The sequence below is a fragment of the Protopterus annectens genome, chromosome 5.part1, assembly GCF_019279795.1.
Source record: "Protopterus annectens isolate FY-2018-M chromosome 5.part1, PAN1.0, whole genome shotgun sequence".
Classification (NCBI taxonomy): Eukaryota; Metazoa; Chordata; order Ceratodontiformes; family Protopteridae; genus Protopterus; species Protopterus annectens.
In genome coordinates this window covers 684,437,596-684,456,281 of record NC_056736.1, presented here as the reverse complement: position 1 = coordinate 684,456,281, position 18,686 = coordinate 684,437,596, and the positions used below count along the sequence as shown (strand labels likewise).

The 18,686-nt window shown below is 42.9% G+C and overlaps 1 protein-coding gene across 1 annotated transcript in view; it reads right to left on the bottom strand.

The window, feature by feature from the left end:
* Positions 1-18,686, bottom strand: part of ALG5 (ALG5 dolichyl-phosphate beta-glucosyltransferase) — a 593,309-nt gene that overhangs the window by 347,790 nt on the left and 226,833 nt on the right. The window contains exon 5 of the mRNA XM_044073307.1: positions 11,006-11,098. Within this exon, the coding sequence (XP_043929242.1) occupies positions 11,006-11,098 (93 nt within the window). The remainder of the gene's footprint in view (positions 1-11,005; positions 11,099-18,686) is intronic.

Sequence of the window (18,686 nt, the reverse complement as noted above, 5' to 3'; positions counted from 1 at the left end):
GCTCCTCCATCCAAAGCCGTCCCTTATTACCTTTCCACGTCTGCCATTCTCCTTTAATAATAAAACAAAATGCAACACTGGCATCATCTCACAAAAACCACCTCCTTCCCCTACCATCCCTTCCAAACTGCTTATCCTTTTTAACATCTGCATTCTGCTTCCCCTTTTCCTTCCAACTTGCGTGATGAACAGGTTGCCACCTCAGTTTGCACACCCACATTGCCGCTCCTCTTGGTGCCATGCTGTACTATGCTATCCTGCCTGTGGCTGTGTGATGCGAGCTCAAGCTGGCTGCTGTAGCACAGCCATGTGTACCATGTGTACTGCTTCTGGTTAAAGGGTACAATTCTGTTATGATGTCATACATGCTACTCCTACAACCTATAGCAGCACTGCTCCCACTGTATGATGCTGCAGCACTGTTCAGTCTGTTACCGCCGCCCATCTCCTTTATTCGCTGTCCTTTCCCTCAGTATTCCAGCACTGTCCGTTGTCTGTTATGTCCCTAATAAGCTTCTGGACACCTCACACAGCATGACCCCCTCCTCCCCCTGGGGCATTAGCACTGTGTGTTTCTAGGAATCCCAGCCTTTAACTACATCAGAATTCCTGAACTCAGAACAAAGTTTGAGATCATCATGAATAAATCTGCAATTTTATAAAGCAATGTAGGCAAGCAAAAAAAAAATAACTGCCTTTCACACATGCAACATAAAATGCCACAACTTTTGCTTGAATGTGAAATTATTATGAATAAAATATACCTCTGGTAGGAGCTCACAGAAGTATGGTAAGTCTGGATGAAAAAATAAGGGAATGACCTGAGATGCAGTAAATTAAAACGGGAAAAAAACATTCACTCTCAGAAAAAAACATAAAGTTATTCTTAATCTGTATGAGAAGTCTTCTTATGTTTGGATTTATGGCATTTAGAAGAGGGAGGTTGCTATGTAGTTTTTTATTTCCAGGCTTTTAAGTCTATATTGAAAGTCTTGTACGGAGATACCTTTCTTAAGAGGGACAGTTCCTAGACAAAAGAAAAAGGAAGAAAAACACTTTTTTGAAGCTGCTCCCTCAGGTTTCCCTTCTTTTTTCAGGACTCTCCCCAGTAACTTTCCTGATGCTTCCTCTACCTTCACCCGATTCACAGATGAGTTCTGGCAGAACAGGAGATGGGTATTCCAAGGCAAAGTGAGAGCATTATGGCTCATTCAGTCCTGCCTGGAAGCTAGCAGCCCTTCAATCCCTAATGACAGTCAAGGGTATACAGAGGGGCAGCTTGCTGGTCCCAAAGGGGGGGGGGGGCAATCTAACATCTTCCCCATGAGAGCATCCTTCTTCCCCCTTGGTGGTTCCTCAGAATCCATAATTGCTATTTCCTGAGGAGAAACATGCCTCTTCCATGTGGCAAGCCATACCTCCCCCCCACCATGATGGGCAAGCTGGCAGTAGTTGCTTACTCGCATTTTCCATGGACAACTCCTATAAGCACACCAGTCAATAACTGAACTCTGGTTGCCTGTGACCTAGTTAGAGCTTTATCAGTCTATGCCATGTAGCTGGCTAAGTTTCCAGGATTTTAATAATTCCACTCTTAAGGAACCAAAGAGAGAATCATTATAATGGGGCTATATAATGGGGCTATCCAACACCTGTGCCTTAACTTCCTCAGGGAGATTTTAAAATGAAGTCAAATATACTTCTACAAAACAATTTCAAGTCATGGCTGTCCTAGCTGCCACATCTGGACCTCCACAGGTGCACCTAACTGCCTGAAAACTCATGGATTCACATGCTTTAAGATTAGCAATCTGCTCTTATTTCAAATATGAATCAGTTAATATCCAATAACACTTAGATTATGCAAGCTTGATAATTATAGACTTACAATGCTAAAGTGCTGGAAGTGTATAAATCCTTTTCTTGTACTGTCCAATAACTTACCTTCTCTCCTAAAAGGTTAGGAACACTGAGGGATTGTGGATGTATCTGGCTCTTCACATGTTGTGGGTATAAGTACAGTTGTGTACACTTACCATAAATGTAGATGCTCAAGTGCATTCACTGTTGCAGTCCTAACCAATGGGTTATCCGGCTCCCGGTAGCCCTCGATCGGCCAGAATACCAAAGGTAAGTAAATATGACATCGGCTGTCGTCGGTTGCAAAGGACGTCAGAATTTCTGATACAAAAGGAGGCAGCCAACGTCACTTCCTTAGTCTTTCTTGCCATAAACAGTCAGAAGCCCCAGAAAACAAGGCTTAAACCAAAAGCAATTTTGGCAAATTATACCAAATTTAGCCTGTACCTTAGGAAAAGAGAAAGTACAGTTGTGTACACTTATCATAAATGTAGATGTTGAGTGTATTCACTGTTGCAGTCCTAACTAATGGGTTATCCAGCTCTCGGTAGCCCTCAGTTGGCCACAATACCAAAGGTAAGTAAAAATGACATCAGTTGCCATCAGTTGTAAAGGACGTCAGGGCATCCGATACAAAAGGAGCCAGCCAACGTCACTTCTCAGTCTTTCTTGCCATAACAGTCAGGAGCCCCCAGAAAATAAGGCTTAAACCAAAAACAAATTTGGCAAATAACAAATTCAGCCTGTACCTCAGGAAAAGAGAATAGGAGAGGACCAACAAAAGGGGGAAGGAGGGAGGGAAACTAGGACTGCAACAGTGAATACACTTGAAAATCTACATTTATGGTAAGTGTACACAACTGTACTATGTTCATCATGTTTCACTGTTGCAGTCCTAACTAATGGGTTGATTACCAAAGCCCAGAGAAAAAGGGGGAGGAACCAACAGCATCAAGGGTTGGAGAAAATGCCCTGCAACACAGTAGTGGCAAACTCTGCCCTGGCTCTGGAAAACAGAGGCAAATTATAATGTTTTGTGAAAGTGTGAAAAGAAGACCATGTGGCAGCCTCCAAAATGTCTTTAGTAGGGACACCCCTTAAAAAGGCTGCAGAAGTGGAAGCCACTCTAGTTGAGTGGGTCCTAACCTTTTGAGGAGTAACTTTGCCATGAAAGGAATAACAAAAAGTAATGCAATGTGCAATCCATTTAGAAATCGTTTGGTTAGAAACAGCCCTGCCCTGGGCTCCAGGGGCAAAACTGACCAACAACTGTGCTGTTTTCCGAAGGTCTTTAGTCCTGTCCAGGTAAACCTGAGCCGTCTGTGCACATCAAGAGAATGTAGGATCCTTTCACCTTTATTCTGAGGATTAGGAAAGAAGGTAGGAAGATGTATGGACTGATTAAGAGTCAGGCTAGAAACCACCTTAGGCATAAAGGAGGAATTAGTTCTCAGAGAGACTATCTGCATGGAAAATAAGAAAAGGCTCTACGGCCATCAAAGCTTGCAGCTCCAAAACTCTCCTTGCTGAAGTTATAGCAAAGAGGAAGGCGGTCTTCCAAGAGAGAAACTTTAAATCTGCAGAGGCAGCTGGTTCAAAAGGAGGAAGAGTGAGTTTCTCTAGAACAAAATTAAGATCCCTGGCTGGAGTAGGTGCTCTTCTGGGTGGTTTTAAGTTGCAAGCACCTCTGAGAAACATTTTCATCAGGGGATGACAGAAAATGGGTTGCTCAAAAGAACAATGAGCAGAAAAGGCTGAAGCATGGATCTTGATAGAGGAAAAAGAAAGACCACCCTAAAGCAAATCAGCCAGATATTCCAGGATCAGAGGAAGGGTAGGCTGAGAAGCAGATTCCCCACTAGCCTGCATCCAGTGAGAGAATCTTTCCCATTTGCCAGCGTAGGACTTCCTAGTGCTAGGCCTCCTGGCCTCCCTCAACAGGTCAACCACCTGCTGGGAAAGGGAAGAAAAGGATGGAGTCATACAATGAGCCATGCTGCCAAATGGAGAGACTGAAGATGAGGATGTAGAATGTTTCCCCCTTCCTGAACCAAAAGATCTGGCTTCAGAGGAAGATGCCAAAGAGAAAATTGGGAGAGACTGCGAAGCAGTCGATACCAGTGCTGTCTGGGCCAGTCCGGAGCTATGAGAATAGTCCATGGTCATTCGCCCTGATCTTCAATAATACCCTGGGAAGAAGAGGAAGAGGAGGGAAGGCATAAACTGACAGCAGAGTCCAAGGGAAGGACAGAGCATCCACTTTCCAGGTTCTGCTGTGATGCTGTCTGGTGCAAAAAAAGAGGTAGTAGACGGTTGTCTGGGGAGGAGAAAAGATCCACCTAAGGTGTGCCCCAGTGTTGAATGATGCTGTAAAAGACTGCTCTGTTCAGCTGCCATTCGTGAGGATCCAGGGTCTGTCTGCTCAACTGGTCTGCCAAAACACTGAGCCTTCCTGGAAGAAACTGAGGTAGGAGATGCAGGCCCAGGGATGCTGCTATGGACCAGAGATTCATGCTCTGCCTGCACAGGGGGTAAGCATGAGTCCCTCCCTGCTTGTTGATGTACCACATGACTGTGGTGTTGTCTGTTCTAACGAACAGGGTTCCTGGAGAAAGAAGATGCTTGAAAGCAAGTAAGGCCTGCTCAACTGCTATCAACTCCTTTAAATTTATGTGCAGGTGCATCTGCTGGGCATTCCAACTTCCCTGTATGCATCTGCCATCCAGGTGAGCTCCCCAGGCATAGTCTGATGCGTCTGTGGTAAGACCTTGAGTGGCAGGGGGGTGAGCGAAAAGGAATGGCTTTGTTTTGTACACAGGCTGTTGCCCTCCATAGAAACTCTGGCTGCAGACATGGAAGCAGAGGAATTATCATATCCAGGTCGTGTGTGTGTGTTGACACCAAATGTTCTTGAGGTACCATTGCAATTTCCTCATATGCAGTCTTGCATATGGAATCATGAGAATGCAAGAGGCCATGTATCCCAGAGCTTGCTGGGACAGGCTTGCCAAGTCCTTGAAGTAAAATGAAAGAGTTGCCTGCTTCTCCTAGGTGAGATATCATCTGGGTGGCTGTGTTCAGACTCACTCCCAGTAATGTTATCTACTTGGGTGGCACCATTTTTGATTTTTCCTCGCTGAGAATGTAACCCAGGGAGGAGAGAAGAGTCTTTACAAATTCTAGATCCTTTAACAGCTGTTCCTGAGAATTTGCATGAATTAGACAGACAGTCATCCAAGTATGGATAAATCTGAATTTTCTTCTGCCTGCAAAAAGCAATGACTGGAGGCAGGCACTTTGTGAAAACTATGCGAGCAGTAGATAAGCCAAAGGGCAGCGCAGACAACTGATAATGTTGCCTGCCCACCCTGAAACGAAGGTATTGCCTGCAATTTTTCCTGATAGGGATGTGCGGATAAGCTTCTTTGAGATCCAAAGTTACCAGCCAGGAATCCTTTTCTAACACTGGCAGCAAATTATGCAGAGTGAGCATTATGAACTTTGGAATTACCAAGAAAGAGTTCAGGATGGATAGATCTAGAATAGGATGCCAGGTACCTTCTTTTTTTGGAACTAGAAAAAAGTCTGGAACAGAAACCCTGGCCTATCTACTGAGCAGGAACAGATTCTATTGCTCCCAGATGTAACAGAGACAAAATTTGTTTTTCTACTTCTGCCCTTTGGTTTGGAGGAGCATCCGGGAATCCTTTGGGTAGTGGAAAGGTGTGGAAAGAAAACTTGTGCCCTAGGGATACAGTTCTGAGTACCCATTTGTCGTCCATGATGGTGGCCCAGACATTTGCAAACAACGGCCAACCTTCCCCCTAAAGGACTCTCTGGGCAGGCAAGAACAGGCAGAAGTTGGATAGAGTCATTGAGAATATTTGGATTGAGATGCAGGCTTAGAACTACCCGCCTTAGAAGTGGAAGCCTGCCAACGCTTAGACCTTTGAGGTGTAGCCACCTGCCCCCTAGAAGATTTGTAAACTTTAGTCCTAGAACGGTTCTGTCTGCTGGTATCAGGAAATGTCCAACTCTTAGAAGGGTAATTCCTGCTAAAGCTAGGAGGTTGAACTTGCAGAAAGTCCTTAACTGTTTGCATAGACTTGGCCTTATCCTCCATTTTCTTGACCACTTCCTCTGCTTTGCTGCCAAAAAGACTGTCCTTATGCAAAGGTACATCCAAAAGCTTGGCCTTGACAGGCTCTGGTAGGGGCTGTTCCCTGAGCCAAGCATGCCTTCTAATAACAGATCCAGTAGCTGTAGCCCTGTAGGAGGCTTCTAGAATGTCAAAACCACAGTGTAATGAATGTTTATTGACAAGACTGGCAGAATTCAGCAAATCCTGCATATCCTTACTCTCCGCTAACAGTGGCACACTTGCTATCCTAGACTTAATAGCTTCCAAGGTGTGCTGCTGGTACTTCAGCATATGAAAGAGACAATTAGTAGACCTAATATCAAGAGTGGCAGAGGTATAAACTTTTTTACCCCACTTATCTAAGTTCCTAAGATTCCCTGTCAGAAGGAACAGGATTTTTAGTAACAGTGGCCTTAACTCCTTTAGGACCTTGAGAAATAACCTCTGGATCAGCCAACGGACTCCTGAAAAGAAACAAATGAGAATCAGGGACTCTATAGTACCTGTCGGGTTTCCTGGGAGCAGGAGGAACCGAATTTGGAGTCAAGGAATTTTCCAGAAATACATCATCAATCACTTCCAACACTGGGGGAATAAGCCAGAGGTTTATGCTGAGGCAAATCCAAAAACTCCCTAATCCTTTTCTTAGATTGGGAATAATCTTGACTTTCCCATTTAAAATGCTCCCTGAGAGTATTCAAAGTATCACCAAAAGAGAAGTCCTCTGGAGGAGAAGCAGAAGGGATGGACTCCTCTGCATCTGAATCCTCAAAAGGAGAAAAAACCTGAGAAACTCCCTCTTCATCAGCATAAATGCTAGAAGTATCAGAACCAGAAAAAGACAAAGCCTCAGGAGAAACATCCCTATCCCTTTTAGAAGGAGGAGGTTGTGAACCCCTAATACGAGTCAAAAGGTCATTAGCCATTTTAACCATTTGGGATTGAGAGGAACGAGAAGAAACTGGAGCCTGCTTTTTCACAGGCTTACACAACTGGAAGATTTACCTGCAAGTCTGAAGAACTCGGGAGGCCTGGCAACCGCCAAAGTTACAACAGAGGTTGTCAGTATGAGCTGGCTGTCTGAACGAAGAACGGAGGCCTCTGACACTAGAGTCAGCTTAGTGGCTCCGGATTCAGCTGAAGAGGCGACAGACGAAAGGTCAGAAAGCAAACTGGAAGCCGGATGCCTGGGGGACTCTGAAATGGTCTCAACCGAGGCCTGCGTTTTTAAATCTGCAGACTGCAGGGGCTGCAAAGGCACCTCACTGGCTACCGCATGACTGACTACCAATTTAACGTCATCCGAGGACTTGACCCTCTGAAGCCTGTCATGGTCCTTATCCTTATACTTCTTGGGGATATCCGAAGCCTGAAGACCAGTGGACACCATACTGACAAACTTAGGCCAGACTCCAAAATGTTTAGCTAAAAGCTTAGCCCGACCGTGAATAGTACGCTGATTAAAGGAAGCACAGAGATCACAATTAGGAACATCGTGGTCAAGGCCTAAACAAATAATACAATAGGAATGGAAATCTCTTTGGGGAATCTGCTTTCCACAGGTAAGACAATTATTAACCTTTTCTGACATTCGTCAATGCAAGACAAGGGGATCTCCAATGGGGGTACTTAGCTGTAGTTGACTTCAACTTTGTAGTCGGAAACCAAAAAAGGTGAAATGCCGACCGGCACTCGTGTAAGAAATGTTTCTGCTTCGGGTGACGTCGGCTGCCTCCTTTGGTATCAGACATCCTGACGTCCTTTACAACAGACGACAGCTGATGTCATATTTACTTACCTATGTTATTCTGTCCGATCGAGGGCTACCGGGAGCCGGATAACCCATTGGTTAGGACTGCAACAGTGAAACACGATGAACATCCAAAGTTCCAGGACCTGACTAGATTACAGTAAAGAAAAGGTTTTTGTTTATCAAATTTATACAGATCATCTGACCTGTAAGTTGGTGGCAGGTATCAAGAGGACTGTAATTTTGACTTCTTACTTCCTGAAAATTCTTGAACAGAGTGGCCACCCTTCCTAATGGGTTTCACAATTTCAAGCATTTGTGACAGTCTCCCTATACAGGAAGGAATCTCAGATGGTGGACCTGTTTTTAAGAACTACATTAGCTCTTTCATTAAATTTAGCATTTTGATTGGGGCAACATGAAGACTGACAAGCAAGGTTATCATAAGCAGATAAAATGCACTGCATAGGCAGAGTCTGAAGAGTGAAAATACTTACCTTCTCTTTGGATAAATATGAAGACAGGTACCTTTTCCTTTTTGATAGATATTCAGGCTTCACAGAAAGACATGAAGGTGAAGTGACCCAGCCTGATATCAAAACTACTTCTGCACACAAAATGGATCTCAACAGGTACCAGAGGCCTACCTGCTAAGCAAGCCATGATTTCTTTACGCTAACCCTACTGTCAAAGTATACTGAAAAGGAAAGACTAGCCGAGGTTTGCCCAGAAGTAAGAATACAGTCTCCTTAGGCAGAAAATCTTTGCATATCTGTTTTGAGAAGTTCTATCCTGGGAACCTGTGGCTCAGGCTCCAGAACTTCTAGCACAATCTTTTGCTTGTCAGTCTTCATGTTGCCCCAATCAAAATGCTAAATGTACCTCACAAAGTGGATCAAGGAGGGACTCAAACAAATGCCATATGCTGCTCGGCTAAAGAAACTCCAGCTCTACTCAGTTGCATACCGCCTACTCAGAGGCGATCTATGCCTGACGTACAAAGCCATGTCTAACCCAGAATTAATGGACATGCTGCACCTCAGAAAATCCAAATCCCTTAGAGCTATGCGATCGAGAGAACTGAACCTCAGCACAGAAATAAATAGGACATGCTGGAGGGACAGATTCATAACCCAGAGGCTCCCTTCACTCTGGAATAAAATCCCAGTCCATGTTAGGCAGAGCCCCTCACTGACTCTCTTCAAGAGGAATCTTGACGAGTGGATGGGAGATCGTAGGTTCACCCCGGGGGTCACTTCTGTGTCACTGCTAGACAGAGGCACAGTAGACTAACCTTAAAAAGGGCACAGTAAATTCATTCCAAGAGGTGGCGAAAGCCAAACACACTCTGGCTAGGCTTGTAAATGCCCTAGGGCAGATAGCCTAGTATGCACCTATGAACCTATGAATGATCAGCCCTTCTACCTTTTTCATTTATGACATAGGTACCAGTTTTAATTTTCTAGTCTCCTATTTATTAGAGGGTGTCAGATCACTCACTTCAAGCACTGACTTCAGTACCCTAACAGTGACAGTGGGCTGTAAAGATATGAAAAACTTGAGTGATAAAAGACCCACTGGAGAAGCTACAACATCTGCAAGTGATTTTTTTCTCAGCGTCAGCCAACCATCAAGGCACAAACACTGCCTCTTATATCAATTTGTTCCCCTTTATAGACGGGTCATGGCCTTAGCATGGTCATAATCCAGGCACCAATCAAAGTTTTCCTATTTAAGACCTATCTCCTGCATGTCTGAAAGTTTCCAAGTGTTGGTTGTTCAAAGGAGTGGTGTTAGGGCTTGTCAATCACTTCTGTTAGTGATGCCTCCCCACAAGTCCAGCCTTGAAGACATACACCTTTGCCACTTTCTGGGTTCCATGGAGGACTGTAGAACAAGCACCCTTAACCCCTCCCCTGACAGAGGCAGGTAGTCTCCAACCTTGTTCTTTCTCTCCTTCTCCTGCCAGCATCTCCAGCTCCTGGGTACATTTTTGAAGCTGGGACATCTGGGGCATATAGTCAAGCTTCATCTTGCTATACAATGGAGTCAATTAGAAAGTTCAGTTTTTAGCAGTTCCTGCTCTTTGTTATACAAGTCTCTTAACCTTTCATAACTTCTTCAGCTGCATATTCAATGTTTTTCTGGATTTTTCCTTGCAACTCCAGTCTCCTCTCAGTCCAGAACAAAGCATGAGCTCATTTATCTTTCTTTCCACCGATTTTTTTTTTTTTTTTTTTTTTTTTTACAGTTCTGTGTCATGGTTACACTCCAAATTAAATAAATATTTCAAATGAGAAAATCTTTAGGGATTTTTGTCTATCAAAATCATATCTGTTATACGACTCCTGGCAACAAGATAGACACTGGACATTAGATATGATGAAGTCCATATGTATAAGTGGACGAAAGTGCTTATCATTTTGAGCATTAAATAAATTGCTTTTAACATTCTGGAGGTGCCCAGTGTCTATCCTGTTGCCTGGAGGTATACTGGAGTTTGTCTTTGTTCCTGTTTTTAAATTAGTTTGTACAATCACATCTGTTGACAGACTTAAAAACGTACTTACTTAGCAAAAATTGATACGAAGTAGGATAATACAAATTTTTAACTACTCAAAGGAAAAATGTATTTGCTTCACATAAACAGGAGATACTCATCTGTCAAAGTGTCTAGGAGAATTGATTAGAGCCTGCAACAACATAAAAGATCAGAATATGCTAAGTGTACACCTACTTCATAGACAGTGACCATCCTTCATTGGTCCAGGAAGGGAAGGAAAGTTAACAGTCACTGCCTTTTCAAAGGTAGGCCAGGAGAAAGGCAGTAAGAGGGAAGACAGCCGTTATTATGATTTACTGTTTCATGCTCATGCTTGAACACAGGCAGACACACGCACACAGACAGACACACGCACACAGGCAGACACACGCACACAGGCAGACACACGCACACAGGCAGACACACGCAAATTCAGCATTTTAAACCATTTCCATTCCTGAAAAGTGAACTGAAAGACCTTCATTTACACCTTAAAAGCAGTTTATTTATACCTAATAACAGTTCTAAATAGGTTTCTGGATAAGAGGAAACTAAGACTGAAAATCTGACAGTGAAGTACATAGGGGTTTAATGTTCATTAAGGTGAGTGTTTCTGTCAATGAAATTGCTAGAACTTTCTTTTTTTTTTTCATTTATGCAGAGGAATAGCATACATTACAAAATTATTTCAAGAAAAAATTTAATAAGTTACCATTCTGATAGCACCACCTTTTCCGCGATTCTTCACCAGTGTGAGAACTCGTACCTTGTCGCTGCCAAACTGTTTGGAATACTTTTGTGCAACCTGGAAAAGAAAATAAATCTGCCAAAACAACCAGGAACTATTGTTCTGCAAGGCAAAATAAGTACTGTTAAGATAACCAGAAGCCACGGATACTGAATCGACGGTTAACCATTGAATACAATTATTATTTTCTTTGCCTAGTAAGATACGTTTTCACTGCATATTACTGCCATGCAACCATACCTAACTATTACTCAATAACCAAAAACACAGGCAGACATCTTCTAATCAAGTTGCTAGTTGCAATACACACCAAACAGTGGCACTGCAATTGGTGTTAAAGGAAAAATGGACTCTGGTCACAAGAGTGCAAACTTCCTGCACTGATATCCTTTAAATACTTATGACATGTCACTGCTCCCAGTCCGGGAAACTAAATGCCAGCCTTCTACAACAGTCTGAGATGCAACTGGCTGATGTAAAGACAGGAACTCTTTAGTCACATACCAGCGCTCCCTCCCTGTCTCTCTCTCTCTCTCTCTCTATTGAGAAGCAAAACATTCTTAGGGAATATTCATAGGTAGTTGACAGGCTTGCAGTCCAGGGGACCATGGAGGAGCTTAGCTCAAACTCCCTGTTGCCCCTAAGCAGTGTCTAGTTAAGTGACTTGCTCAAGGTCACACAACAGGAAAACAAGGGTGGATGGAATCAAACTCTGTACCACAGGAACAACAGCTCACAGCCTTAACCCTCTGCACCAACTACCACACAAACTAAGCTTTGTTGATTGATTTATAGGTAAACACTATGCAATAAGGCTGCAGACTATTATATGCCTAGCCAATAACCTGTGTCCAAAGGTGAGAATCAAACTCTGCACCTTGTGTTTGTGAGGTAAACTGCTTAACCATTGTGCCAACCCCAACTCATGGCTGCACTCCTCAAAACTCTGCATTCATGCCTTGATTTAATTTTGGAAAACATCTGCAATAAAAAAAGATCATTGCATACATGACAAAAGAAATGCTCCTCTCATCAGCCGGTAAATCTAAAATCTCTACAACACAAGGGAATATTTTCACGAAACCAATGCTGATGGTCATTCAAATAGGCAAAGACAAATATTTAATGGAATCAGTACCCATCTGCACTGATGTTCATTCCATAAAGGTAGGACATTCTCCTCAGTCCACTGTACAGAGAGACTACTTAGGAGTGTGCAGTTAGGACTCATCTGAATGAAGGTCACTGGAATTGGACTCCGTTTTGAGCTTTTCTATTGGTTAATTTATGTAACACACTTTGCACTCGTTTTCTACATAAGCACCGCATTTGCGCAAAGTGCACCAATTCAGCACTGCCGCACAGCAGTGGTTACCATTGGCAGTTACAGATGCAAACATCTTATCTGTTAATTTTTCCCTTAGTACACTGCTGGTTCCTCATCGGGGGTTTTGAACAATTGTGCTTCACAGTCAAGTGGAACTTTCAGAGTAACTTCAGAGGTACCAACACAGGTTTCATCCACCAAACCTTCTTTATTTGTACCTCTTCTCTTGTCCATCTGCCTTACCTAGTCCCGCCTATCCTTTCCTCATTTCTGATCACATTAATTTATCTAGCATTATGGATGGACAATTTGTCCAGCCAGTCTGGTCGACATGGGCATCCTGAAGCAACATAGTAACTGCCTCATGTACACAGACAACCCACTTTCTCTAAGTTCACACAAATTCAATATGTGACAGATGCATTTACAAGAACCTAGAATCCAGGCTCTTCTCACTCACCTGTCAGTACTTCTAACATTAAGAAGGTTGTCAGCACGCACACCTCACCATCAGCACCAACCAAACCAACAACACATAACCCTACATATACGGAGGTCCTTACCAGAAGCTTACCTAAAACATCAGAGGCCTCCCAAACAAACACAAGCACGCTTCACATAATACATCCCCTGCAGAACATAGTGCACCAGTGTTTCAACAGACAAGCTTGTAAGGCAAACAACAAAACCGAATATCTTAGTCATACACAACTCCATTGTGACACACACAGATGCCCCTTTCACCTGGTTGGATAAGGAAAAGATCACTGTCATCTGTCTGTCAGATGCCAGGATCCGCCACATCACTCACGCACTCAAGTCTCTCAACAACAGGTACTGTTATGACTTTATCATAGTCTATGTTGGTGTGAATGACATGAAACATATCTCACTAGACTATATGAAGAGACATAACTGAGCTCTCTGATTGTGTGTCTCAGGCAGGTAATGTCCCTAGCCTCAAGCAGCATTTTACTTTCGCCTAGGATGATGCCAAAATATGAACAAAAAATAATAGACCTCAACAACTGGCTTAGTTTCTGGTGTCATTCTAAGGAGATCCAGTATCTGTCAGCCTGGGAGGACACTTGATGCCTTGCCAGAGATGGTCTTTTATCTGTCACCCCTGGGATTTCAGTTACTAGCCAAGGTTCTTGCCACCCCATAGTGCCTTTTTTAGGCACTGTCACAAGAACAAAATTCCCAATGTAAACATATCCTCTAAAAACAACCTCAAGGTTATACTGCTAAACACTATTAGTCTAAACCTTAAATTGCACTCACAGGAAGCCGTCCTTACCTTGGAAGATGCTGACATTTGTGCAGTCACAGAGACTTGGGTTTAAGGCTGCAGAGAGCACCCAAGCCATGCTGGGTTACATTTTCTTCCAGACATTCAGACCACAAACTGTAGACGTGAAAACTAAAGGAGGTAGTGTTATCAATATTCATTAAAGATAAATACACCTCTAGATTGGTTAAAAAGCATGATTCTCTTGAATTACTTCAGGTGCAATTGACTGTTGGTAAGATCTTTCTTCAAGTCATTGCCAGCTATAGGACCCCCTCCATGAATCAAGACATCCACTCAGCCTACCAGGGTCTACTTGAGTCTATCAAGATAGTTTTGGGCAACTAATCACCCATCCATTGACTGGGTAAATTATACATGTTCTAGCTAACTTGCCCAAAGATTCTTGGACTTTGTAAACTCCAATGCTCTGGACCAGCTGGTTGACACTCCCACAAGGGGCTCAAACATCCTGGATCTGGTGCTGACCAACATGGGGGACCTCTGTACCATTGTGTGGTCCTCCCTGGTGAGATGTGACCACAAATCCTCGCTGGAAGTAACTAACACCAGACCCCCCCCCCAAAAGCAACAACTAGACTAAAAAACTTCTCCAAGGCCAATTACAACCTTCTACAAGATGGCATAAAGAACTTCATAGCCTCTCTCCCCACTGATAGAACAGACACTTGTGCCAGGATATACACACCGATGCTTTATACCACCATCTCTACAATTATATTGACTCTGCTGTACCTGTTAGGACCAAAGCAAGATCTTCAAGTAAGAACAAACCTGCCTGGTGGACATCTGCCATTAACAGGTTGTACAATAAGAGGAAAACATTGCTGTCTAAGAGTAGGAAGGAATGGTCCCAACACTGGAAGCACTCCCTCCTCAACTTAAACAAATAAGACCTCTTGTGAAGCCCTCCAAAGCTAACTATATATCCAAATTAGCTTCCCTAACTAAGGACAACCATAAGGCATTCTTTAGTCACATCCATAACCTCAAAGAGAAGGTCCGGACTTGCACAGAACTTGTAGTTAATAGTACTACATATACATAACCTGTGGATATAGCAAACCTGATGTCTGACAGGTTCAGCAAAAACTTCACTCCCCTGTCACTGCCACACATACCCCCAAAGCATCCCTACCATCTGTCCCCCTACTAGTATCTCAAGAAGCAGGTCTTAAACACCCTCGCCAGGAACAAAAATACAGCCTCTATGGGACCAGATAACATCTCAGGCTGTGTCCTACATAGGAGGTTACTAGGCTAATGGTCTAGGGCCCTTACAAGCCTAGCCAAGTCCTACCCTTATTTCCACAATCAGCAGCTATTGCCCCTGTCCAACAGGGACACAGGTGGAACCCCACAGAAATTAGCAACACCACTGGGTAGTCCTTCCAATCACAGCCTAAGCACTGGCTTCATCCCAGGGGAATGGAAAACAGTTACCATCATCCCCTTGCACAAAGGGGAGTGTATTCATTGACCCCTGAAACTATAAACCAATTAGCCTGACCAGTCTTATCTGTAAGGCCATGCGGAGAAGCATTATGGACCTTAACAACAACAATATAGGAAATCACCACTCAATCCCACCCAGTCTGGCTTTGGCAAGGGGAGATCATTCCTATTAAATTTGGTAATTTTTTTAAGACAGCCAAAGCCCTAGATGAGGGCAAATCTGTGCATACAGCCTACCTAGATTTATCCAAGGCCTTTGACACAGTCCCCCCACTCAGGCATCATTAATAAACTCACCCAGTTGGGTATCAACTCATATAGTCAGGTGGATTGTAAACTGGCTCACTGACAGAACTCATACAGTCAAAATAAGGGACCCCCACCTCCTCCAGCAGACCCGTAACCAGTGCTGTTCCACAGGGATCGCTTCTGGGACCCCAACTGTTCAGAATCTACTTTTCTGAAGTACAGGCAAAAGCTAAAGGTCTTTTGTTGACAAAGTTTGCTAATGACTGCAAACTGGGAGCAATCATTGAAACCCTACTGATGTCAACATCCTGCAAGAAGGTCTTACACAGACTAATGACTTGTGCCAAAGTGATGGTCTTACAAAGCAAAAAATGCATTATCTTCCACTTTGGCAAGGGTGATGGTTCTGCATGCTACCACATCAACAGCAATACCCTAAGCATGCATTCAGTGGTGAGAGAGCTGGGCACACAGGTTGATAGCAACCTTAACTTCGATCACCATGTCTCCACAATGGTAAGAAATGCATTTTACAATGCCCATCTCATAAGTAAAGGCATTGCCTCCAGAAAAAAGGTTATAACACCCTTGTACTCTGCCTTCTTAGGCCAATAAGAGTACAATGCTCCCGTTGGTATGTATCTTTCCAGGCATCTGCAGCAAATGGTGAGAGGACAAAAGTCCCTTACTAGAAAATTCAGGGTCTTCAGCATCCGTCATATGTGGACAGACTGAAATCACTGTCACTTTATTCTGTGTTGTACAGACTGCTTAGAGGCAACCTGTGACTTGCATAAAGGGCAATCCTTTACTCTGCTTTAATTAAAATGCTGCACAGCTGTAAGTCAAACAGCACATGGGCCACTCACTCAAAAGACCTTAAACTGGCATGCTGGAGAGACAAACGTTACCTCACCTTTGGAACAAACTTCCAATTCATGTTAAACAGAGCCTCTCATTGACCCTATTTAAGCGTAATTTGGACAATTGAATGGAAACAGGAAATTCACACTGGGGGTTACACCTGTGTCCCTCCTGGACAGCGGTAATAGATGCTGATTTCAGTGTCTGCTAGAAACAGAAGACACTCTAGGGCACTAGGGTTGAGCTTGGCTAGACTTGTAAAGGCCATGCCATTAGCCTTACAACCTCCTATGATCCTATGAGACTGCCAAAGCAGACAAATGAAGAGAAAGTGAATGAGAAAAAAAAAAAAGCCAACATTCTAATGGCTAGACTGCTGAAAATGTAACATTCTAATGGCTAGACTGCTGAATATGTAACATTTTAATGGCTAGACTGCTGAAAATGTAACATTCTAATGGCTAGACTGCTGAAAATGTAACATTATAATGGCTAGACTGCTGAATATGTAACATTCTAATGGCTAGACTGCTGAAAATGTAACATTCTAATGGCTAAACTGCTGAATATAGGTTCATAGGTTCATACTAGGCTATCTGCCCTGAGGCAATTATAAGCCTAGCCCGATTCTGTATGGCTTACGCCACCCCTTGATTTGAGTATACTGTGCCCTTTAAGGTTTAGTTTACTGTGCCTCTGTCTAATAGTGACATAGGAGTAATCCCTGGGACAAACCTACGATCCCCCATCCACCTATCGAGATTCTTCTTGAAGAGATTCAGTGAGGTGCTCTGCCTCACATGAACTGGAATTCTATTCCAGAGCAAAGGGAGCCTCTGGGTTATGAACCTGTCCCTCCAGCAAGTTCTATTTATTTCTGTGCTGAGGTTCAGGTCCCTCGAGCGTGTGGCTCTAAGGGATTTAGATTTCTAATGGCTAGACTGCTGAAAATGTAACATTCTAATGGCTAGACTGCTGAATATGTAACATTCTAATGGCTAGACTGCTGAATATGTAACATTCTAATGGCTAGACTGCTGGATATGTAACATTCTAATGGCTAGACTGCTGGATATGTAACATTCTAATGGCTAGACTGCTGGATATGTAACATTCTAATGGCTAGACTGCTGAAAATGTAACATTCTAATGGCTAGACTGCTGAAAATGTAACATTCTAATGGCTAGACTGCTGAATATGTAACATTCTAATGGCTAGACTGTTGAAAATGTAACATTCTAATGGCTAGACTGCTGAAAATGTAACATTCTAATGGCTAGACTGCTGAAAATGTAACATTCTAATGGCTAGACTGCTGAAAATGTAACATTCTAATGGCTAGACTGCTGAATATGTAACATTCTAATGGCTAGACTGCTGAATATGTAACATTCTAATGGCTAGACTGCTGAAAATGTAACATTCTAATGGCTAGACTGCTGAATATGTAACATTCTAATGGCTAGACTGCTGAAAATGTAACATTCTAATGGCTAGACTGCTGAAAATGTAACATTCTAATGGCTAGACTGCTGGATATGTAACATTCTAATGGCTAGACTGCTGGATATGTAACATTCTAATGGCTAGACTGCTGAAAATGTAACATTCTAATGGCTAGACTGCTGAAAATGTAACATTCTAATGGCTAGACTGCTGAAAATGTAACATTCTAATGGCTAGACTGCTGAAAATGTAACATTCTAATGGCTAGACTGCTAGCACAAGGGAGTTTTCGAACTTAAAGGTCAAAGTTACGAAGGAATGTTAACAAAACACTTAACATTTTCCTGATCACATCTTTGTGCTTGCTACCACTAGTTCATTGTAAAACTAAGCCCTTTATATCAATCTTTCATGTACCATTCAAGTTTTAAAATTCCAGTGTAAAATAGAAAATCAAGTTTGTATGTTTGTTGGTTTATTCTTTCAAATAATCCGCACGTCAGGGCAAACTGACGTCATTATGGAAGCATGCCTTATTTAATAGAAAACTTGCTGCACTATTATAATCAGTTATCTGCCAAATTATTAATTTTCAAAATTATTTAACAAATTATAGTCCCCTTCCCTTTTACACTTTTTTTTTGTGGGGGGGGTGTCACTGGGACTTCTGAACATTGACAGAAAGCTTAGCTGCTTTGTGTGGTCACCAAAAGACATCGTGAAAATGATCCGAATGTCCTTGAAGGGAGAATGTGACAGAGGACATTCACTTTCCAGTTTCCCATGTTCTCAGGACTTTTAAAAGTTAAATCCAGATGTGAACACATTGCATTGGTATTAAAGGTGATTGGACAACAGTCATTACATCATCAAGTCACTGGTGCTAGAGCCTGGTAGAGCAGATGGTACATCCCTACAGACTCCAAGGCCACCCAAAAGACACAAATCTTATCTCTGCAGGAAGACAGCCAGCAAGGGAGGGATAGGGGGA